This window comes from Kryptolebias marmoratus, linkage group LG14 (genome assembly GCF_001649575.2).
Source record: "Kryptolebias marmoratus isolate JLee-2015 linkage group LG14, ASM164957v2, whole genome shotgun sequence".
Taxonomy (NCBI): Eukaryota; Metazoa; Chordata; class Actinopteri; order Cyprinodontiformes; family Rivulidae; genus Kryptolebias; species Kryptolebias marmoratus.
Window position 1 is genome coordinate 7,939,150 of NC_051443.1, and position 24,425 is coordinate 7,963,574.

The 24,425-nt window shown below is 38.8% G+C and overlaps 2 protein-coding genes across 2 annotated transcripts in view; one reads left to right on the top strand and one right to left on the bottom strand.

Annotated features, from left to right (window-relative positions):
• scarb1 (scavenger receptor class B, member 1) overlaps positions 1 to 3,846 on the bottom strand; it is a 34,783-nt gene extending 30,937 nt beyond the window's left edge. The window contains exon 1 of the mRNA XM_037979513.1: positions 3,814 to 3,846. The gene's annotated coding sequence lies outside the window, so the exon portion shown is untranslated. The remainder of the gene's footprint in view (positions 1 to 3,813) is intronic.
• Positions 3,847 to 6,773: 2,927 nt separating this feature from the next.
• Positions 6,774 to 23,298, top strand: LOC108245374 (G protein-coupled receptor kinase 5-like). The gene is made up of 16 exons (XM_017432244.3): positions 6,774 to 6,911; positions 7,576 to 7,665; positions 7,757 to 7,869; positions 11,619 to 11,696; positions 11,838 to 11,935; positions 12,010 to 12,102; positions 12,210 to 12,273; positions 14,052 to 14,192; positions 15,058 to 15,248; positions 15,332 to 15,369; positions 15,905 to 15,994; positions 17,569 to 17,777; positions 19,436 to 19,570; positions 22,589 to 22,726; positions 22,811 to 22,942; positions 23,026 to 23,298. Exons 1-16 carry the CDS (start codon positions 6,860 to 6,862, stop codon positions 23,080 to 23,082), a joined length of 1,719 nt encoding a protein of 572 aa, XP_017287733.1. The 5' UTR covers positions 6,774 to 6,859; the 3' UTR covers positions 23,083 to 23,298.
• Positions 23,299 to 24,425: the final 1,127 nt, after the last annotated feature.

Here is a 24,425-nt window from a genome sequence, read left to right on the forward strand (position 1 = left end):
ATGTACTTTTTTTGGTTTGGTTTTCTACAGAGGACAACATACTGTGGATAAAAGTTTTGTAAATCAAGTGAACTCCTATAATTATCTCGTCTATTTGTTTTTTTAAGAATGCTTAATACTACTATCAATCAGTAAAAATGCATGCCTATGTTCAGTCCCATTCAGTGTAGGAGCACTTTAAACAGTGTTTGCAAAAAATTCTTCTACTTCTTTTTTTTTTTTAGCAATGCCCAAACCTTAATGACACCAGATAAGAACAGAAAATTATTTGTGCACAGGTGCCACATAGAAAATTATGCACTCATTAATTATTTCAGTTTGTTAAAGGAATTTTGAATAACCTTGGTTGGGAATCTGCCAATTCTAATTTAGAGCACTTTTATACTTGCAAAAGGGAACATACATTGAATGCATACACAGTTTAAACGGTGTTCAGAGGGTGTTTTTCTGAACCAGTTCTTTATACCATCTTACATAAGTAATGTCTTAAAGGTTCATTATGAGGTCTTTTAGATATTTGATTAAATCACTGCAAAGTCTTCTGTTTATTTGTTCTTCTGGTTATCTTGTCTTTGATAAAATCACTCATATCCTGTCCTGTCTACACTAGAATATTACCATGCAGACTACAGTAACCATCTTCACTTCAGTTTGAGTTGCAGACAAGGAAAACTCAGCCCCAACAGTATTAAACTCAACTCTACCATCAAAAGACAGAGCAGAAGAGACACGTCTGAAAGTTCAAACCAAGCTGCTTAGGGAGATCTATTTTACCATTGAAGCTCTCTCACAATGAATTGATCAGAACTGCCAACAGCTGTCTACTCTTCTACCTCGCACTCTGATAGATGATGTTTTTAGATTTGTTAAAAAAAGGCCCGGTTGTCACAGCATCAAAAGAGCAAGGAACGTCAACAAGGTAAGTTCTTAAAATTACAACAAAGAGTTTCCTGATCACAAACCACCAGGCGAGATCAGGAGGATGTTACCAACATCAACAGTCAGGACCAGCGGCTTTAAAATGTGTCCGACAGGATGCTGACACAGAGAAGGATGTGCTGGCAAAAGGAATGAATTTTGCCATTTGTCCATAAGAAATACCTGTTGTGGAACTAATCACCGCCACTGGATCCGCTATTAGGAACAACAACCTGGCAGAAGCAGAGGCAGAACAATTCAGAATGAAGGTAACAGCTACCCTCTCCAGTGCCAAACTACCTCCTTCAAATCTCACACCACAGGAAAAGAAAGCTATAAAATCTCTCAGCCAGGACCAAAACGTCACTATTTTGCCATCTGACAAAAGACAATGAACAGTAGTCCTCACCACTTCTGAATACCAGGAAAAAACAACCACATTACTGAGCGACAGCACCACCTATGAGACCTTGAAGAGGGCCCAAACAGCATCTACAAAAAGAAGGAAACAGACTACCTGCAAAAACTTGTAAAAGACAAAACAATCAATTGATTGTTCTACCACAGATTATACCTGTGGGAAGCCACTCCATGTCCTTATGGAATTCTCAAAATACACAAAGAAGGAACACCAATCAGACCCATCGTCAGCAGCTTGAACTCAGTGACATACAATATTGCAAAACATCTTACTGGTATTTTAGCTCCTCTTGCTGGAAACACACCCCATCACATAGAGAATTCTATTGACTTTGCCAACAAAGTTAAACATTTAAAGCTAGCTCCAGGAGAAACCCTGGTATTATTTGATGTCACTTCTCTTTTCACTTGCATACCCACATCAGAAGCAGTGGAAATCTTCAGAAAACAACTACAAGACAATGACTTAAACAACAGGACCAACGTCACCCCAGATCAGATCTGTACCCTGCTGGACCATGGTCTTTCCACCACTTTTTTCAGATATAATGACAGTTTTTTCAAACAGAAGTATGGTTGTGCCATAGGATCGCCATCGTCACCCACTGTGACCAATCTCTACATGGAGGAAGTCAAACAGAGAGCCCTGAACTCCTTTGAGGGAGCTACACGAAGCCACTGATTCAGATATGTGGACGATACCTGGGTCAAAATCCAAGCCAAGGAAGTAGAAGCCTTCACCAGACACATCAACTCTGTTGACAACAACATCAAGTTCACCAGAGAAGATGCAAAAGACAACACGCTGCCTTTTTTGGCCTGTCTGGTTCACATGGAAAGAGAGAACAGCCTCAACACTGAGGTTTACAAGAAAACGAACCCACACAGATCAGTACCTTCTGTTTGACTCTCACCACCCACGGGAACACAAACTCTGTTATCAGAACTCTACAGCTTCAGGCTGAACACGTCCCCACAAAGACAGATGGGAAGGAAAAAGAACAAAAACATATCAAAAAAGCTCTCCAAACATGTGGGTATCCTAACTGGGCTTTTGTCAATTTTTGTAGATATGTGGGCTGTAGTTGAAGTATTCTTTGAGCTTTTCTAGATGTTAATCAGCTGCTCCCAGTTGTAAGTAAAAAACACCTTGTTGTTATGGTTATGCACCATAACAAAATGTCCAAAAGTAAAACGATTTCAGTAAAAATCCTTCCAGCTGCACAGCATCTGATCCAAGATGAAATAATCATCCAAAAAAGGATGAAAAAAGGAATTAAATCTTTCAAAAGCAATATCAAAGAATGAATTAAACAGAGCTACTCCAACATGCAGCCACCTTGAGCGGCAAAATTGTAGAAGACAAAATCTGTCCTGTGGCTCATGAGATATTTTGCTAACATAGAAATGGGGTTGACATGAACGGTTAACACCACGGTTTTAAGCAAATATGTCACCCAATGTGTAGTGCTCAGAGTATATGTTGTGGATGATGCTCAGCTCCCATCACCAAATTTCAGCTCAAGGTCTGTAAAATTGTCTGAGGTTGACGTCATCTTTTGACAAGGTTAAAACCAGAACAGCTGTCAAAATATGTGAATTTTGTATGTTTTTGATTTGAAATTTTCATATATGTGTATCATCTGTTAAAAAATAACCACTACATACAAATCATTCACTAAGTTTAGCGCATATTTTGTTATAAATGAGCGAAATCGGTAGAGTCAGGTTTTGTTGCCAACAAATATGAGTTGTTTGTTTACATCCGAACTTACACCTCAGATAGTCTCAGCATGCAACGGATGTGACTCGGTAAAATAATCCCTGGATGTAAACAGAGTCAGAGGGAGAACGATGGAATCAGAAACGCCAGGTCAAAAGCGAAAAGGCAAAGTAACAGCAACTAAAAGCTGTAAGGATGAGAGTCGACAGAAGGAGTCATTAGGGGGGAAAAAATCGAACGGTGGAGAGCGTTAAATCAAAAGTTGTTGCTAAGATTATATTCAAAAGAGCTGTGCTGAGAAATTTCCAACTCCAAAGGGAGAATCTTCGTAACCGGTCACTGAATTTGGTTGTAAACAAAGGTGAGAAATATTTGGTGTTTTCTAACACAATTTCTTAGAAAAATGCTGATGAGTTTAAGCTACATTAACCTTCAAACAACAATTTAATGGCGTAGAAATTGTGTTAGAAGCATAAAAGATTCAAATCAAAACCACCTACAATTCCTGTATTTTGACAGCCATTATGGCTTTAACATGAGGCTTCAAATATAAAAAACTAATAGGCTTACCAATACCAGTTTACCAATTTAAAAATATCATTTACCTGAAATATTGGTAATTGCCAAAGTCAACTTTATCTCAGTCTCGCTGTTTTTTAAGAACAGAAGTGCTTTCAATTGGATTTCCAAAAGGAAGTGTGAAAATTACCTAAAATCAAAGCAAAGAGTAACTGACTTATTGAAAGACTTACCGTACCCGTTTTCACGTGTCTTTACCATGATCAGATGATCTGTACACAGAAAGGAAAAAAAATAATAATGAAGAGGAAAGAGAATACATGTCAGCTTTTTAATGGAGCTGTACTGCCCCCTGCAGGGTGGCACAGGTATTGCAACAACAGATCAGAAGACAAATGAACCTTTTACACATGCAGTTTTACAAAAAAAAATGTAAATTAATAATACATTTTTAATACAAATATATTTTTTGTAATGTTTTCATTTATTGTGAAGGTAAACTGAGTCCTTGTAAGACTTTTTCAGTCTGACAAAGTATTTATAATAAAAAACACAATTTAATGCAGAGCCTTGACCAAAGCACCTTACTTCTATGTCTGTATTTGGATCTTTCTGAAATTGCATTTAAGTGAAAATAAAATGTTTTTTGTACTTAATTTTTGTTGCATTAAACCATAAAGTAATGCCTGCCTGAGCCACAGAAGTGCTTTCACCATCCTCCATCTTGAAAATGTACTGTCCTTCCAGGACCTGAAGCTCAGTCAAGTGCCAACCTGACAGCCAAACCCATCTGTTCTCTGATTGGATTGTAAAAGTTGTGATTGACATGACATTGACCAATCAGCTGAGAGGAAGAAAACTCCGTACTTGCTAAATCAAACTCACAGGCAGTTTTCCCCAAAGTTTTTTTTTTTTTTTTTTGCTTTGTATCTATAAACACACCTTAACAAACAAACAAAAAAAAAAGATCTGTAGCTTGCGTAATTATTTTTTACAAATACATATCTTTTTTACACATGCACAAACATGCCAGACATTTTGGTTTACAAGATTACAAAATTCAATTCACAACGACGCATTCTGATTTACAAGCAAAAAATACTTATGACTGGAATTTGTGCCCATAGACAAGCTGCAGTGCCCACCAGGTGGGAGGATTTACCCTCTCTGTCTGAAAAAAGAACTGGCTGAGCTGCTGTATGAAAACACATCTGAAGTGTTGCTTCAGGAGGGTGTTTAATAGTCATTGTCTGGCTGGTGAATCTCTGCACAGGTCTCACATCTCTGGAGACTCAAACAGGTTTCCCTGAAGATATTCTCTATATTTTGTGCCATCCGCTATCCTTCCACTCTGACAAGTTTCCCACTCCCTGCTGATGAAAAACATCCCCACAGCATGATGCTTCCACCACCATGCTTCACTATAGGGATGATATTTTCAGCCTCATGAGACATGTTGGGTTTGTGTCAGGCACTGGGTGTGCCTCGATGGCTAAAAAGTTCACTTTTAGTCTCATCTGACCACAGCACCTTCTTTCATATGTTTGGGCAAGAAAATCGAAACGCTCTGCTTCATTTGTCTATTTTTTAAAAGCTTTTTCCTGGTCACATTCCTGTGAAGTCCAGCTCTGTGCAGTGTGCATCTTAAGAGGTTGTTTCTGCTAAAGAGGTCCTGGTGCTAGACCAGGGCTGGTGATGGAGATGGTTCTTAACTGGTTTTCTAAAAATATAGCCAGCCAGGGCTTTGTGTCATTATTTCAGCAAACATATGTCTTGATATCACTTATTTATTTTATACACATCGTTTTAAACAACATTGTGTGTTTGTGAGGGCTTATTTCATTTCAGATCTCTGATTTTATTTGTGAAAGTTGCTGAGAAAAGTGCTAAAAGCGCCTTTTAGCGGCGTCCATAAACACCAGCTGGTGAAATTAAAAGAGCTGAAACTGTTTATTAATGGCACTTCAAGCTGCCTTTATGAGTTCAACTGAAAACAACCATTGTGAAGACAGCTTTGTGCTCTGACCCACTCCCTCTTGCTACATGGCAGTTTGATCCAGGGAGGTTGTTCTCCAATAAAAGGGTTGAGGGTTCAATCCCTCAGCTCAGTGCTGTATGTAGTATAAAATAAATAATGCATTGGATGAACCTGTGTGTGTGTGTGTGTGTGTGGTTGAATAAGAAACTCTGTTAAGCACTTTGCAGAATTTGAAGAAGCTAAAAAGGTGCTATATATATGTGGACCAGTTACATGACTGCTAACTTAAAAAAAAAAAAAATTAAAAATTGTCTCACACTCAAATTGCAGGAAGATGAGAGACAGTGATGTTATTCCAAACATCAAACTAACTGCCTACTTTTAAAACATGGCGCTCACAACATTTTCAGTGGTCGTTGGTCTCTAGCCCCTGTCGAAATTGGGTCTTTGCTTTGGTCCATCAAAGAGTTGGTGCTGGTATTTCAGTGTTACAGCCAGAGCTTATGGTGATGGAAACAGAAAGAACTTGAGCTAAGTGAGCTATGGCTCCAGTTTAACACTAAAACCACTTTGGTGGAAAAACCCCTTTATAGTGGTCCTATAGACAGAGTCTGCTTTTATTAACGCGCTTTCTGCCCGGTCCGTGAGTTTTGCTGGCCAACTCTCTGTTGGCGGGTTTGCTGTGGTGGCAATATTGTTTCATTTTCTAATAAAAGATTTAATGTTTCTCAGTGGAATGCTGACGATTTTTGGTTAAGAACCCAACTTTGATCTGTACCTCTTAACAACTTTGTCTCTGATCTGTGCTGAGAGTTCCTTGGTTTTCATTCTGTCTCTTGCTTGGTGGTATCCCTCACTACTTAGGTGTTGCACTGGTGTGGACTCTTATAACAGGTGCATATATACTGAGATGATGTGACTCTTAGATTGCCCATAAGTAGATCTGGCGTATAAAGTATTCACCGTTTTTTTCCCAGAAGGTAACTTGATTTCTCTGGTTGCAATTTGAGGGTTCCTGAAATACCAACCAGTGTCTACCATATCTGTAACGATCATTTTCTTTTCAATTAAAATGACACACTCCTTTAACTTTGAGCTATGACAGCAGCTCAGTCACGCCTCGATGATGAGGGAGTGCAACGTCACACAAGTGTCTTTGTTTATCTTTAAGCAACAGGTTAGACCGCAAATCTCATTTCTTTAGTACCAGTACAACTAGAGCAGTTGGTGTGGGAAGGCTGAATGTCTCCTGCAATCATAGACAAATAGACGTGGACAACTTTTAGAATTAACTTTACCACATGGATATTGAAAGTATGGTGCAGAACAGTGCTCTCGTAAAGGCCAGAGAAGGTAAGGGTATTCTGTATAATAGGTGTCAAAATGACATGTAAAAGGATTAAAATTTATCATATTTTTACTTTTAAACTAAAACCAGGGAGTTAGCTGTGTACAGGTGAAGAGCATGCAGATTGGTTTTAGACTTTTTGTTGATGTCTATGTTACATACTTCTTGTCAGAGAAAAAATAAAGTTTTCACCAATTAATCTCAAGATTTTGACTTCTTGCGATAACAATAAAGAGGATCCATGCAATCGTTTATTTTTCCTCCTTTTCAGGTGCTCCTTTTGGGAACCTTTTAATGAAAACCTTAACAGCTATAATACAGATTTCTCCCTATGCTCAGTTCTTTTGTGACATAAGCACACTATGTTTTTTTAATTTTTTGCTGAGATGGTAAACAAATGTCTGTTGAGGAAACTTAAATAGCTTTTATGAGTGACAGCCTTGGAGATTGAAAGTAAGTTGCAGAGTAATGTGGTGACACCGGCTTTGCCTCCCTGTTCCTTGAGCTATTAATAGCGCCTTCACTGTAGTGGAGTTTACCTGTTGTCTGACGGGGTGGGTGTGCATATGCCTGTGTATATTTATAACACCCTGCTGACAGACATGAACTTTTGGCACTTTGGTTGAGTTTTCTTTATTTATACCGTTTCATTTTTTCTGCTGCCTGCAGGTGGACAGAATAAAGGCCGAAGCTGGAAATGGAAAGACATGCTCCGCTTTCCAAACATCAGCCAGTGCATAGAGCTGAGACAGAGCATAGGTGTGTGTTTGTGTGTGTGCGTGTGTCCTGAGTCGAAGAATGTTGAGTCAATGATATTAATTTACATCTTGTTTTATTTTCTCCCTGTCAGTGCGGGACTACTACAGCTTGTGTGTAAGGCAGCCAGTCGGCAAGAAACTGTTCCAGCTCTTCTGTCGGAGTCACCCTGATCTAGAGAACTACATAAGCCTCCTGGATGATTTGGTACTCTGAAAATGTGGATGGTTATTTAGATAAAACATCTAGGTTTTTAGACCTGTACAAAAGTCCCATCTTAAACACTATTTAAGCTTTTGCAGCATCTTGCTGTAGTAATAAATGTTTTTAAATGGTGAAAAAATATTGACATGGGAAAAAGAAAGTCCACCTGCTTTCAGTTCTAGGGACTTATGTACTAGGACATAATATAAATTATCTGATTCTAAAACTATTTAAATTCAACCTCAAGAGGTTGTACAAAACCACACAACAGATTTCACCATGTTAATATTTGTTAAACAAAAGTAAAGCCAATACTGAAAATAATAAACTGAAATAGTGTATAAAAAAATTGCCACGAGCTGCTAATCAAATCAATTCACTGCTCCTCACTAAGTGTTACCGCCCATATAAAGGCCGGAGTTGTGTGTTAACTCAATGCCAAGATGGAAAGACATCAACAATGACCTTAGAGAAGCAACTGTTGCTGCCCATTACTCTGGGAAGAGCTATTGTTTCTAAACAAATTTGTGTCCATCATTATAGAGAGAAAGATTTTATACAAGGAGAAAACATCCTCTCCACTCTTCTCAGCAGGGAATGTCCCAACAAATTCCTCTCAAGGTCATGCCGTGCAATGCTCAGAGAAATTGTGAAACACCCAAGAGCTCCATCTTAGACTCTACAAGCTTTCTTTATCACATTAAACAATGAAGTTCAATTACAAGTATGGCTTGTTTGGATGGGTTGCAAGAGAAAATCTTTTCTCTCTAAAGAGAACATGGCAGCGCGACTTAGGTTTGTAACGTTATGTCTGAATGAACCACATGACTCCTGGAAAAATGTCTGTTGAACAGATTATACCAAAGTAGAGATACTTGATCATAATGCACAGCAGGATGTTTGATCAAAACACATTATACCCACTGTCAAGCACGTTGGTGAAGATGTGATGATTTGGGCTTGTTTTGCAGCCACAGTACCTGGGCACCTTGCAGTTTTTAAGGCAATCATGAACTTCTCTATAGACTAAAGGATTCAAGTATCTGTCCAGATAGCCTCACATTTGACTGAAGACAAAGCTGTCGGACGACAGCTGAACTTTGACAAAATTGTGCCACGATGCAACAGAACAATGATCCAAAACACAGCAGCAACTCTACAAGAGAATGGCTGAAAAAAAAGAATGAATGAGTTGAAAAGGTCTAGTTAAAATCCAAACCTCAACCTGATTGTGGTGGGACCTTAAGGGGGCTGTGCAGAAATGGATGTCTGACAATCTTAATTTCCTCTGAAGGTAGTTTTATAAGCCACTGAATCATGGGGCGGACTTAGTTTTTCCACACACGTTTTCCATTTTGGTTTTCATTTTGTTTATTAAATAATAACATGGTGGAACCTGCTGTGTGTTTTTGAAGTTAGATTGAATAGTTTTACAGCCTGTTACTGTTTCCAGGAGCTTTAAGCGTTCTCCCCAAAATTCAAGTATTCTCAAACCTCTAAAATTACAGCATTTTCAGAGATTCCCACCCTTGTTAAATAAAGGTGGAAACTGCAAAAAAAGAGATCAGATAAACTATATTTAGATTGAGTGTAGATAACAAGAAGCAGGAAACCATCTCAACTCTGTGCAACAGGTGCTATAATGACTGAATTCAGTGCAGAACATCTGATGTTTATCAAATTAGAGGTTTCATTTGTCTTCCTTCTATTTAACAAGGATCTGTTTTCAGAAGTGGTCTGGACTCCTTTCATCCACCTACATTTGATAGTCTGAGCACAATCCACCCTGAGCCTTACTGTAGGACCTCCTACTGACCTGAATCGTTCTCAGTGAAAATGTCAGTTTTATCAGGATTTCATTGATCAGAGTGGATTGCAGGACACAGTGTGGGCAAGTTTCTCTTTAGCTTGTTTCCTCTGGTTGTTTTTATAGTTGATTGGACCGACTCTGGTCACTGTAAGCTATGATGTGTTGTATCAATCACAGGGCAACAGTTTGAGCAGCCTAATGTTGCATTATATTCACTTAATTAAACACAGCACAGATGCTACATTCACAGTAAAGTTGTGTAAAAAAAAAGCTGATGGATGTCAGTGCAACGATTCACTATGGTAAATTTTTACAGGTTAAAATTTTCAGCTTTTGCTCTGACACTGAGCTTTGTAAAATAAGTAATATTTGGATTATATCATGACTTTTATGTAATTAATCTCATCAAAAGATAGCTGTACAAAACTGTGATTCAAATGCCTCTGAACAGTGTTAATCTCATAATAATATAAAAGATGATACATTCAGAAGTCTGAATGTATTGTGATTTTTACAGAAACATCAGCAGATGTGATGATGTCCTGTTTGTTGCTCAGCTGACAGCCTCTGTGTGACATGGTTGTGTGTGCATCTTCATACAGCTGAAGTATCTGTCATCCAACTGCAAAGACATTGTGGGGTACACAATTATCTGCCAGTTGTGAACGCTCTTAATCAGGCTGTCCACTTGCAATAAAATCAGCCAAGGTGGAAGTTGATGCCAGGTCTGAACAGGGCTTTTTTGGAAACACATCTTTAGTCCCATTTCCACGCATGATTGCTTGGTCATAGCCCACACTAAGGCCCTTCTCCCTCAATTGCTCAGTTTGGCCAGTTAAACAGCTCCAGTAAGAGACCTGGTTCTACCAAACTTCTTTCAGTTGAGAATTATGCAGGCAACTGTGAGCTCCTTTGGTTTTTGCTTTACATTGTTAGCTAGGAGGCCTTCTATAAAGAGGTGTGTGCTTTTCCAAATTATTCATCCATCGGTTTTCTTTCACCCACTTCTCCATTCTGGGTCACAGGGAGCTGGTGTCTATCTCCAGCAGTCACTGTGCCAGAGGTGGGGGACACCCTGGACAGGTGGCAAGTCCATCACAGGGACACATAGAGACAAACGAGACAAACAACCATTCACTCTCTCACTCACACCTAGGGACAATGTAGAGTTACCAATTAACCTAACATACATGTTTTTGTTCTGTGGGAGGGAACTGGAGTACATGGAGTAAACCCACATGAGCAGAGGGTGAACATGCAAACTCCACCCAGAAATTCCCAGGGTCGGGAAGCTATCTGGCAACCTTCTTGCTGGGAGGCAACAGCTCTAACCACTGCACTGCTGTGCCACTCCTTTTCCAAATTATGTCCACTTCATTTAACTTACCAATAGTAACAATCAACAGAAATGGGAGGCACCTGATCTAAATTTCCAGTGCAGTTGTAAGGTCCTGAATATATCTATACTAAATAGATTTTATACAGTTTTGTACATTTTTTAAATTCCTTTTTCTTCATTAATCCACACTTAGTACCAGTGAGAGGGAAATTAGGAGTTTAAATGATTGTAGCGCCAGGCTGCAACATTAAATAACATGCACTCAAGTTTTTGAGTAAAAAAACCCCACTTTGCATTGAAGACTGTTTACCTATGAATACACTTTTTTATTTTAAATATACATTTGCCAGCCCTGTTCCTCTCTTAATGTGTTGCTGTGAAAACTTACAGAAAAAAACAAAATGATTTCTCACATGCAGTAGTTCATATGTTGTCCTTGAACTATTTCAGACTACACTTACTTTGGAAGCAGGGTTGTGTAACAGAACCACGGTAATCCTCTAATTATGATGTTAATCATCAGAATCATCAACAGATGTGGGGAACTGCTGTGCGTTTCTGTGTAAATTTTTTCTTACGCTGCTTCCTCTCTGTCTCCTTTAGGACTCCTTTGAGACGAAGTCAGACAAAGAGAGGACAGAGTTTGGGAAGAGTATCATCCAGAGATTCCTCAACAGGCAGGTCTGACCTTCCCTATGGCTCATTTTAACCTTTACTCCTGCCCATACTGCAGACACAAGCTTAACAGCTTTACATACTTGCACTAAAAATAAAAGTTGTCTGTCTGAACCCTTTTTAATGACTTCATCCATGTTTCTGCAGTCCAATCAGTGTGTGTTCATCGTAGCGGTGTATGAAAAAAACTGCAGAGCAGCTCTGGATCTGCATCCCTGTGACGACATCTTTATTGACTGCAGAACGTAGGTTTGCATTTCTGTTTGGTTTTACCCAGAATATTCGAAGAAAACAAACTGACTTGTGTATTCACTTTTAGATACCTACACAAATACCTCAGCGTAGAGCCCTTCAACCAATACCTGGGCAGCATGTACTTTGACCGTTTTCTACAGTGGAAGTTGCTGGAGAGGTCAGTGCATGTGTTGGAATGAGTCTCAAGATCCAAAAATACAAAAAAGCATATTTGAAAGAAAAGCACGTACTTGGAATAAAAACAGCCTATTTTTCCTCTTTAAGGCAGCCCATCACCAAACACAATTTCAGACAGTACAGGCTGCTGGGGAAAGGAGGTTTTGGAGAGGTAAGACCCACACCTCTTTAATATCTCTCTCTACTACTTCAAAGATCATTTACAAAATATAAAACATGTAATCCTATTTATCTCCAGTGATTTTCAAGTTGTTGAGATTTTCTTATTTTTAAATTTTAGTCAATTTTATTTGTAGGTATAAAAACCAAATGACTTCTAGGGATATTAAACTGTTCCAAAGGGAATTCTTCTGGAAAACCATATTCATATTACAGAGGGTTGCAAAAGTATGCACCCTTCTTTGTAATCTTTCTCTGCTATTTCCTTACAAAATGCAATTTATCTGGAATTTATTTTGATTGTAAATGAAAATTCTACTCAAAATATTCCAGATTTATGAATTTTAATGGAAGAAAAAAAGTCTTCTTTCAAACAATTCAGAACAACTCAAAACTGTAGAGTAGTGAGTGCATGTGTAGTCACCCCCCATTGTGTGGAGCCATCCTGTGCCACAGTTACAGCATCACGTCTCTTCAGGTACATCACTATGATCTTGGTCCATCTAATCACTGGACTTTTTGTCCATACCTTGTGACAAAACTGCTGCAGCTCCTTCAGGTTGGATGGGTGCTGCTTGTGTCCAACAATCTTTAAATCAAACCAGAAAATGTAACTTGTCCGAGCTTCGATTGGACCGTTCCAGGACCGTTAACAGGTTCTCTTGAAACTAGTGGAGGGTTGCTTCAGCAGAGTGTTTTGGCTCATTGCCCTGCTGGATAGTGAATCTCCATCCCAGTCGGAAATCTTTGGAAATCTCAAACAGGTTTTCCACGAGAATTTTGTACACATTGTGCCATCCATCTTTCCTTCAACTTTGACCAGTTTCTCAGTCTCTGCCAAAGAAAGCTTTCCCCACCACGGTGTTCTCAGCATGATTAGAGGTGTCAGGGTATTACCAAACATGATGTTGTCCTTGGTAAACAAAAGGTTCTATTTTAGTCTTGGTTGCTTCTCTGATTAATGCCCTTCTTATCCTGTCCATGAGTTTTGCTGGACAACTCTCTCTTGGCAGAAATGCTGTGGTGGTATGATCAATTAATTTTCTAATAATGGATTTATTGGAGCTCCATGGGATATTCGGGATTTGGAATATTTTTTTTTAATAACCCTACCTTGATCTGTACTGTAAATTCCAGATTATACAACAACACAATAAAAGAACATCAAGGGGGATGAGTACCTTTCCATCCTATGTATACATGCATGCATATATATGTCTGTTTGGATAAATTCCATACAGATATTTGCAAAAACAGATGCTTTTGCATTCTTAAAATACCAGTACATATGGAAAAAATGTGGTGCTTGGTAAAACGTTTTGTTCAACAACAAAAAACATCTATAGATGCTTTCTACTTATTCAAATTAACATTCTAATTTTATATCTCACAAGACAACAAATTTATACATTTATAACCAAAACTGTGTGTTGCTGTAGTACTAAATTCTTATGACAAGGATGCACAGAAATGTAGAAAATGGAGGCAAAATTTGGTTTTAAAAAATTAATTTGAACTATCCCCTTTAAAAGACACAACTCTATTAATGTGTGAAAGAATACCACTGATTTAACATAGTCCTTTATAAGTCCTTTATAATAGCTTCATGTATTTCTTTGTGCAGTCAGATTCTAACTGTTCAGGAAAAAGCCAACTGGAAACACTTTATTAGATCTTGTCCTATTTAAAAGCTTTGTTACAACAGCAATACAGGGGAGTTTTCCCCCAGAGTCATTGTCATGTGGCATTGTATGCATGTTCTGTCTGCAGGTGTGGGCCTGCCAGGTGCGAGCCACAGGAATGATGTACGCCTGCAAGAAGCTGGAAAAGACCCACGTGAAGAAATGGCGAGGAGAAGCCATGGCTCTCAATGAAAAGGAGATTCTGGAAGAGCTGGACAGTCGATTTGTGGTGAGATAACAATTACGACCTGAAGCTTTATGTCTTTCCTCTTATTTGTTTAGGCTTTCTAAATTATGTGTTCAAGAATGAAAGATTTTATGTTTATAGAAATGTATTAATACAAACATAATCTGAACTTAATCTGCCCACCATTCCAAAAACGTTGGGGCATTGCGTAAACTGTAAATAAAAACAGGATGCAAAGATTTGCAAGTCTCAAAACTCACATTTTATTCTCAATAGAACAGAGTAAACATATCAAATGTTTAAACTAAGAAATTGTATTATTTTTCTTAGACTGATGAACCATCTTTACCTCTTGGAGATTCAGTCTCTCTAAAAACCAATTTTTATACTCAGTCCTTTTACTGACCTGTTGCTAATTAACTTGATTAACTTGACAAAATGCTCCTCCAGCCGTTTCTTATACTTATCACTTACTTTTACAGCCTTTTGTTGACCCTGTCTGGTCTTTTTTGAAATGTCTTGCTACTATAAAATTAAAAAAAAAACTTTTTCTTATTATGGTACAATTGCTTAGCTTACATATTTGATATGTTTAATGTGTATTATTGTAAATGAAATGTTGTTTTTTGTTTGCAAATAGTTTCATTTTGTTTTACTCACAGTACATTTTACACAACATCCCAACCTTTTTGTGTTTGGGGTTGTACATAAAACACTACAGACACATAAAAACTGACATGTGAGCATCAAATGTTTCTTCCACTTCCAGCTCATGATTTTTTTTAAATACAACCCATGGTACTAACACAGCAGCTGTTACTTTAAGGCTTACTTTTTACTCTGCTTTTCTGCCTATCTTATGAAGAGTTCCGTGCTGTAGCTTGCACTTTTTATATTTTCTGTCTAGGTAAATCTTGCCTATGCCTATGAGACCAAACAATCCCTCTGTATGGTTTTGACAATGATGAGTGGTGGGGATCTAATGTTTCACATACACAAGATGGGAAAGGGGGGATTAGACGTGGACAGAGTGCGTTTCTATGCTGCAGAAGTCTGCTGCGGTTTAATTCATCTCCACCAGAAGTCCATAGTCTACAGGTAAGCCAGGTCTCACATGATTTTAGTTTAAATATCAGCTGCTCTCAGTCATGGAGGTTAATACACTGTTTCTGATCTTCCAGGGATCTGAAACCTGAAAACATCCTCTTGGATGACAATGGTATGTACAAACACAGCAATTCTTCTTCTTGAGACAAGTCGGCAAAAATAGCTCTGTTTGTGTTGTTGTACGTAGTGAACTAAAATAATCTTGCATTTCAGCCATTGTTTTTTTGACAGCCATCACATGGCTATTTTTAGCTCTAGAAACAGATTGAAATGATAAATGGGAATCTTGCCAAACAAGCACTCATGTAGCCAACTACAGTAGTTCCTCACATACCTGTTCTTGAGAAGGAAACAGTTTGGATTATATATTTTTAGAAGTTTTCAAACAGGGCCAGTTTGAAGAAGTGAAAGATTTGTGGTGAGATGTCACCTAACACAACACAAATTTATGCACCAGCTTCATCAATCCTGCCTGGAGCCCCTTGTCTTGCAGGCTTTCATTTACTCATGACTGGTTCGAGTGCTGTAAAAATGAGATCTAAGAACAAGTGCAGCAGCCAGAGGGGGGTCGAGAAAACAAACAGTGAGTCATAATGGCTGAGAATCTCAAACATAAGACCAGTTCTCTTTGTGTTTGTGTCATTAAGGTCACATCCGAATCTCTGACCTGGGCTTGGCTGTGAGGCTGTCTGAGGGGAAACTGGTGCGAGGTCGGGTCGGCACATTGTTTTACATGGGTACGTATGCAACTCATGGTTCTGGTGTTCTGCAAAGGTCAAATGATCTCTAATTTCACAGAGATCCCACTGTTAGTTTGGTCTTTAAAATGACTGCAATCAGATCACACATTTGTTCTTTAACAAATGTGAAAAAAAAATCCACTCAGGTTTCAGGGTCCATCATAGAACAGTATCTTGCTTTACTAAGGGTCTTAAATATTCTGTTTCTGTCTCTCTCCTGTTTTCGGCTGTTCCCTTTTCAGGGGTCTCCCCAGCGAGTCATCCTCCTCCATCTAACTCTGTCTTCTGTGTCCTCTCTCCAACTCTCCCCATGTCCTCTCTAACTGCATCCATATATCTCCTCTTTGTCTTTTTCCTGGCAGCTGCATCTCTACCAATATACCCACTGTCCCTCCTCTGCACATGTCCAAACCATCAGTCTGGCCTATCTAACTCTATCTCCCAGTCCTTCAACCTGTGCTGTACCTCTGATGACCTCATTCCTAATTAAAGCAGATTTTTCTGTTTTAATTTCAAAAACTTCTCTTCCTCTATAGCTCCTGTAAGTTATGGAACTCCTGCAGGATCCATCTTGGGGCTAATTGTATTTACATTGTACATCCCTCCCTTTCATTGTTGCTGTCTGCACACACAGTATATTATTTCCTCGTAACACTCCTGTAAAGTTAGCATCTCTCATTATCATTTGATCTTCAGGGTCATGCCAGGAATGTTGGGGTCTTTGGGCTTTCGGTTAAAATTTGAGAAAAATTTGATTTCTTTTACAACTCTAAAATATTTTTAATTCATTCTTTCTAATAACAAACTGAATACAGTCTAGCATTAACCACTGATATCACCTAACTGATACCAGAAGAAGAACCAGTATTGCTCCTTAAATCCTGTTAAATAAATAGAATTGGTTTTAAACTTTTCAAGCTTTTTTTTAAAATAAATGTTAATTTGGCACTTGAACATACAGTGGAGGACATAACTATTTGATCTCCTGACGATTTTGTGTAAGTTTGCTCACGTTTCATTAAAAGTTACTCACTGATATGTGTGTCGTTCAGTGAAATATGTATTTGTTCATCAAGCAAAACATGACTTAGTTGGAAACTTAGTTGGTAAGCACAGCCATTTATTGTCATTTATCACTGGGTTTGCACACTCCTCTTTACAAAGCCTCCCTAATTCCTTCAGAAAGTAACAATATTTTCTTGCCTTAGAAGACCAAGTAATTTATTCATTTTTTATTTCAGACAAAGTTTTGTTCTCTACTGAGGTTACATCTGCAAAGATGTTTATAGGTGAAAGTTGAAGACATTTGGACAGTTTCTAACTCTCAGGGAAGTGAGACAGGAAAGTTGTGCACAAGCAGACTTTTATTTTGTAGAGAATTCTTTGTGACGGTGCTTTCAAATGCCCTGCTTTTAAATATCGATTTTTCAGCCCAAGTAGACTTAACAGTCCACCTCGATAAAAAACAATGAGACAATGAAAACCAGAGCTGAACTGAAACGACTTAGACTGTTTTAGACTAAACTGACCTCCAGAGCTTCAACACTGTGTTTGCTTCATCCTGTTTACAGCTCCTGAAGTGATCGGCCAAAAGAAATACGGCACGAGTGCAGACTGGTGGGGCCTTGGCTGTCTAATCTATGAAATGACTGAAGGTCAGTCTCCGTTCAGGGACAAGGGGGAGCATCCTAAAGTCTCTGAGATGGAGAGGAGAATACAACTGACAAAGGAGGAATACAGTAACAAGTTCAGTGTGGAGGCAGAGGACCTCTGCAGCAAGGTTAGTTCTACCAAACAAACCGCTTAACTTTTAATCACTGTATATTCTCTAAAGCAGACATGCTCACTTGTCCTGGTACCAAAAGCCCAGGAAAGACTTTTTTTAATATAAGAATTATTTTCCATAATGTGTTTCTGTAGCCACAACACCAGTTTAATAATTAAGCAGCCCTTTATTGGAATTGACCACACTTATTTTAAATTACATCTCTTTTAGATTTTCTTACTAACAGAATACAGCAGGTTTGGGTGAATGGAAACATAACTAGCTCCAGGTTCAATTTGATCACCTTTGCTTATTATAATGCACCCAGACAGCTGCAGAACATCTCAGGAAGGATGTTTTCTAATGACGCCACCCTTTTTCAGAGCTCAGACTACAGATGCTTTATCACTTTTTTTCAATTATCGTTAATCGTAATATGAAGGTGGAAAGTGTGAACTCCTACAAAAGGTATTGTTTGATTCTCAGTTAAAAGTTGATGTTAACAAAAATCTGATCAAGTGGGGTCAACAAAGGACATTTCATGTACGTAAAGCCAGAATCAGCATGCTTAGAACGCCACCTTTTCCTGCCACCACCCAACCTTGACTACTTTCCTGTGCAGCTTTTAAAGCCTTGGCCCGACCAGGCCCCTGGAACCAAGGCTCAGCCACCAGGTTCACACCGGTGAGCTACCCCAGCAGGCCTGGCTCCACAAGGTGCCTTAGTTTCCTGTGGTCTTCAAATCCTCTTAGTCTGAACCCTCCCCTGAGCCGCAAGTATCATGGGGATATTCACCACAATAAGGCGGTGATTCTTTGCCTTTCATTAAGAAGTTCAAGTAGCTGGAATCCTTGTTTATGAGTAATGGCAAAGGTTGTATGGACTGACAAATCAGGGCACCATCTGCAAAAATGAGGGTGTTGCTCCAGTCTGTCATGGTAGAAAAAGGAGCTGAGATCTGATTAGGATGCCTCCTGAAAACCTCCCTCTGGAAGTTTTCAAAAGCACACTGCCCACTGGGAGGAAACTCGGGCAAGACCCAGAACCCATTAGAGGGCTTAATCCCAAGGTGATCCTAGGTCTCTCTGGCCTGGAAACACCCTGGAATTCCTAGGAGAGAAGCTCAGGGGAGAGGGATGTCTGAGCATGTTGCTTCTGCAAGCTGACCACAGATAAGGAGAGGAAAGTGGACGGATGGACAAATATCCATCTGGACAGACAGACAAGACAGACAGCTGAGACGTCAATGTAAATAATCAACCAACCCCACAACAAACTTTTTTGCAATGCCGTCAGATCAACATTATAATGTGCCAATGACGAGAACTAGTTTTTATTCAAAGGCTTTAATTCCCCCTGCTTTTAGTGCGCAAACATGGACAATACTCATTTTATTAGATGTTTTAGAGACACACTGACTTTGTTGTATTGTGTTTTGTTTGATTTCCCTTTTTGTACATATATAAATTTTTAATAAATTGTTTTTTCTTGCGTTAGAAGTGAATATGGACTTGAAGGCTACAAATGAAATGCCTATTTAGATTATTAAAGTTGATCACCATGACCCTGGAAGTGCTTGTACATATGCCTTACCTGCCATTAACTGTCAGCGTGTGCGGAAAAAACACTTTCTACTATTCTGCGGGTTATTTACGTGTTATCTTTGTTGTTAGCTGTTGACCAAAGACCCAACACAACGGCTGGGCTGCTTAGGTTCAGGAGAGAAAGTGAAGTCTCACCCCTTCTTCCAACAAATCAACTTCCGGATGCTGGAGGCAGGACTGGTTGAACCTCCATTTAAACCTGATGTAAGTACCTCTGTTATTTGCATGACTCTAAATGTACAATAGACACCTGTGGCCAAAAGGTTTTAGAATGACACAAGTATTGGTTTTCACAAAGTTTCTGCTTCATTGTTTTTTATCTCTTTTGTCAGATATTTCTGTTACACTTAAGTATAATTACACGCATTTCATAAGTTTCAAAAGCTTATGCAGAGTCGATATTTGCAGTGTTGGTTCTTCTATTTTTAGGACTTCTTCATTTCACTCTGACATGCTATCAATCAACTTCTGGGCCGAATGACTCAGGCAGCCCATTCTTGCATAATCAATGCAAGTTAGTCAGAATTTGGCATTTTTTGCTTGTCAACCTGCCTCCTGAGGATTGACCACAAATGGGATTAAAATCTAAGGAAATTCCTGGCTATGGACTCAAAGGTTTGACATTTTGTCCCCTGAACTACTCAGTTATCACGTTTGCCTTAGTTAGCAGCATGCTGTCTTTGCCAGCACGGTGCACCATCGGGCTGGCAAAGACATTGCTCGTCGCAAAACTGTTCTTGGACGGTTGGGAGAAGTAGCTATCGGAGGATGTTTAGGTACCATTCATTATTCACAGCTGTGTTGTGAAGCACAACTGTGAGTGAGCCCACTCTCTTCGCTGAGAAGCAACCCCACACATGAATGGTCCCCACAGGACGGATATCACTCACCTTTTCTTCAATCGTTTTTCCAGATGCCTCAAACAATCAGGAATGGGACTCATCAGAGAAAATGACTCAGTCCTCAGCAGTCCAATCACAGAATCTTTTACAGAATACCAGCCCGAAGCTGATGTTTTTCTTAAAGAGAAGTGGCTTCTTTGCCGTTCTCGACACCAATGCATAAACGGTGATAAATGACTTATTACCAGACCCTCCAGGATTTCGCGATGTTGCGATCGCAACTATTAACGCAAAATCAAGTAAACCCCGCAAAATCGCAACTTTTTGCAACTTTTTGCAACTTTGCTCAAAACACTGCAACTTTCCCGCAACTTTAACCCAATATTTATTGTTTCTAAAGTGATTCGCCACCGTTTCTGCGGTCTAGTCCCGTCTTTGTGGGTTTGTGTAGTGTGGAATACAAAATAACCCCAAATAACTCATGCATGACGTCACATCCTGTTAACATCAGAATGCCGGGAGCGTGCAGGAGCAGCGACCGAAGCGAAAATGTGCGCTAATGCTTCACATTTGCCCACAAAGATTTCAGGAAAGGACCGCGCAAACCAGTTTCCTCCCCAGCTGCACGAGAGTGGGGGGAAGCTGTTTTGCACGTCCTGCAGCGTAATCATCGAACTTAAACGCATCGACAAACACTTTGTGCTTGTAAAACATGTGAGGAGAGCTGCAGACGAGGGACAATCCAGAAATGGTCATGAATGTCAGTTTAGAAGCTATCAAAGTTCTCAAATAAAGCACCTTTTGAGAATGTCAGTGTTTGTTGGTAATTATCTTACAAAACTAGTAAGTATTTTTGGTTTATATATTAAAAGTGATGGTTTTTTATTGATTTTAGTAAAAAAAAAAAAAAAGTAACTTTTTAGCGCAACTTTTAGGAAAATGCCCCGCGAAATCAGGCATTTTAGCCCGTAACAATCACAAAAAATACCCGCGAAATTTTGGAGGGATTGTATTAGGTTCTGTCTTACTGGCATCAGTTTCCTTGCCTGTGAACCTTTGTTGTGTACAGTAATGATGATTGGACATTTTCTTTGTGGGTATTTATAGTTAACAGAGGTAGAAGAATGATTTCAAGCACCGCCCTTCTTTAAAATGCAAATTGCCACAATAAAAACTGAGGCCGCAAACTTCGTGACAATTAATATTTTTGTCATTCTCAAAGCTTTTGTCCACGGGTGTAAACAGGATTTAAAACAGTTTGGGTGGTTGACACTTTTATAGGTGCACACAAAGTTACAATTTAATTTTAAAACAAAGTAGTGCTTTTCATCCTGGCTCTTTAAAGCTCAACTTCAGATCAAATATACTGTTTTAGTTTCTGATGTGAAAAACATTTCCCATAAGGTCTGTATTTGATACAAACTAACTATCCATCTCTTTGCAACTCGGGGCACAGAAACTACTGGATATAGATTTCCTCATGCTGACTATCAGCCAGGCCTGACTTTGACTTTTGTCCAATTAAATACTCTTAACACTGACTTTTGTTCTTGGATGACGTTAACTTTCCCTTTCATTCTGATGGCCATTGTCTCGGATACACAGCAGCTCACTTGCTTTACAGAAGTTGCATTTGTGATGGAAAGAAAAATGTAATGCATTAGTTTTGTGATTAAAGAAATCTGTTGTACCTGACTCAGCAATAAAATAAAATCATTTCATTTTTTTTTCTGCTCCCTAGGAGTAAGTTGATGTCAGTCAGCTCACTATTTTAAATTAGACACAAACAAATGAAAGAAACTCACTTTCAAATAAATAGATCTGACTGTAAACATTTAGACAAATCAAAAACCAATATATCAAATATATAACGCAAAACAGAAAAGGGGAAAAAAAAGAAAAGAAAAATCATCACTGAATGTATCCATAAAATTTTTCTGGTCACAATACCCTATTCTACAAATGTGTTCATTTCATTTATTAATAAGTGTTTTTTTTTTCTTCTCAAATTGGTTAAGGTGTTTCTGCAGCTGTTTAATTTGATTACCCACACCCACTTTTCATTGTTGAGCAATAGAATTAGCAGGAATGCAGCTTTCCTGTCACTAAGCAGAACTTGCAGACTGTGTCCTCACCTTAGAGCCAGATTTTAGATGTGTTGTGTGTCCAATTACTCATTAGAAAATCCTCAATTAAGAGAAATCTTAAGGTTATTTGTGGCTGTAGTGACATGCACACTAACTACAAGCTCTGCTTCCAACAGCAGGAAAGCTACTTTTCAGCTCAGATTGATGGTCGTAGTGGGTGATGTGGCACAGACAGCACAAAAAGGGTTAATGGATCTAAAACATGCTAAACTTCTTTCTTTTTATTCATGTAGCCCAGACTGGTGTATTGCAACAATGTGCAGGACATTGATGAGTTTTCCACAGTGAGGGGAGTCGTCCTGAATCAGACAGACAATGAGTTCTACGCCAAGTTCAACACAGGAAGGAATCCCATACCCTGGCAAAATGAGGTGACTCCCTTACTGGTTTCACGATATGTTATTATTTACAAACCAGGATCTACGAATCTTACCTTATCTCTGTCTTTTGCTCAGCTCATAGAGACCGGATGCTTTGAAGAGCTAAATGTTTTTGGTCCCATGGGAACTCGAACTCCAGATCTGGAATGGACCCAGGGTACCGACAGCCCCAAACACGGCCTCCTGCGTCGAATTTTCCGCAGACAGGTCAGAGCACGGTCCAGTCTTCGCAAAGTGTTTGTGTGGCGTTCACAATGGCAAATATCTGATTCTCTCACGTCCTCCAACAGCCACCCTCAGACACGTCTGACGAGAACAGAAACAGTCTGACATCCAATGAAGGCTAGATGAAGGCAGAACTCCTCAGCTCTGCTCTCTCAGAACAATGAAGAATCCGGACTATCCAACGTAGCAGCAAAAATGTTTATGTTAACGTTTGTAAATATTTGTACTGTCCTTTCCCTCGCAGCGACATTACAGTCGCACTTTTTGTCTATCGTCCTTACTACGTATGAGCGTATGAAAAAGGCTGAATTTTTAATAAACTGTATTTTTTACTCTGATGGTTCCCTGTCACTTTTATTTCAACTAAAAAGTGAATGAGGAAAAGTCTACGGGCCTCGCTGAGAATGGTAAATGTTTAAGTTTAATGACACAAGAAGACTTGTTGGGAAAGGCTGCCAGGGGAAAGTGTGTTCTCTTTCAAATGAATTTTTCAACACAACATAGGTTTGTAAGTCACATCTGATTAGAATCATTTTAAAATCTGATAAAGAGCAGATTGTTTTTATATCCTGGTATGTAAAACCCTTGAACTGAAAGAGGGTGGCCTTACTTTTTCCCATGACTGTAGGAATTTGGGTTAGAAAAATGACTCATTTGGGGTACTGTGCTGTATTTTAACTACAGATTTATCTCATTTACTCCTCAAATTCTATCTAAACTGTAAATCAATACTTAGATTTGGTTCTTTTTGTTTCAGTAACCCTGTATTCTGTGATTTTTTTTTTGTTTTAGGATCAAAACATAAAATACAGATATAAATAATCTTAACCACAGTACGTATATTTATAAGTTTTTAGCAAATTTGGGCGCATCCTGTTTTCCCAACCTTCCTCTTAACCACGACCAACCAAACAACCAGTCCTCAACATACAGGACTGCATTTCTGGTTACACACAATGCCCAACTAAAAACACACAACTAACACCAGCATAAAACAACTTGTGGCCATCCTTTGTGTCCTTTCCTACATATGGATATGTTTCTGTTGACTGTTGAAAATATATAAATGCCACACTTTTATAAACAAAACTGGTTTAGATGATAAAATTGACACAAACTGAGCAGAGGAATCACTATCTTTGCTAACAGGTACAAGTTGTGGGTAATACTTTATGTGAAATAATACCTAAAACAATAAACATGAGTGCTTATACTTATTCCGTTCTTATTCAGAAGTGCAGCAGAACTGAAAGTTATCTCTGAATGTCTCTTAGGTCTCATTGGAGTATGCTTGTAAGGATTGTGTGATTGTCTAATTCTCTGTTTGTTATTTTGTCAAACAAAACATGGAGAAATCGCCCTGCACTTCAGACGATCATTTTCAATATTTTAGATTTTTAAGCAAAAACTGCTGTAAAAGATTACGCTTAAGGTAGATTTCATTTGAACAGCGTTTGTCTGAATT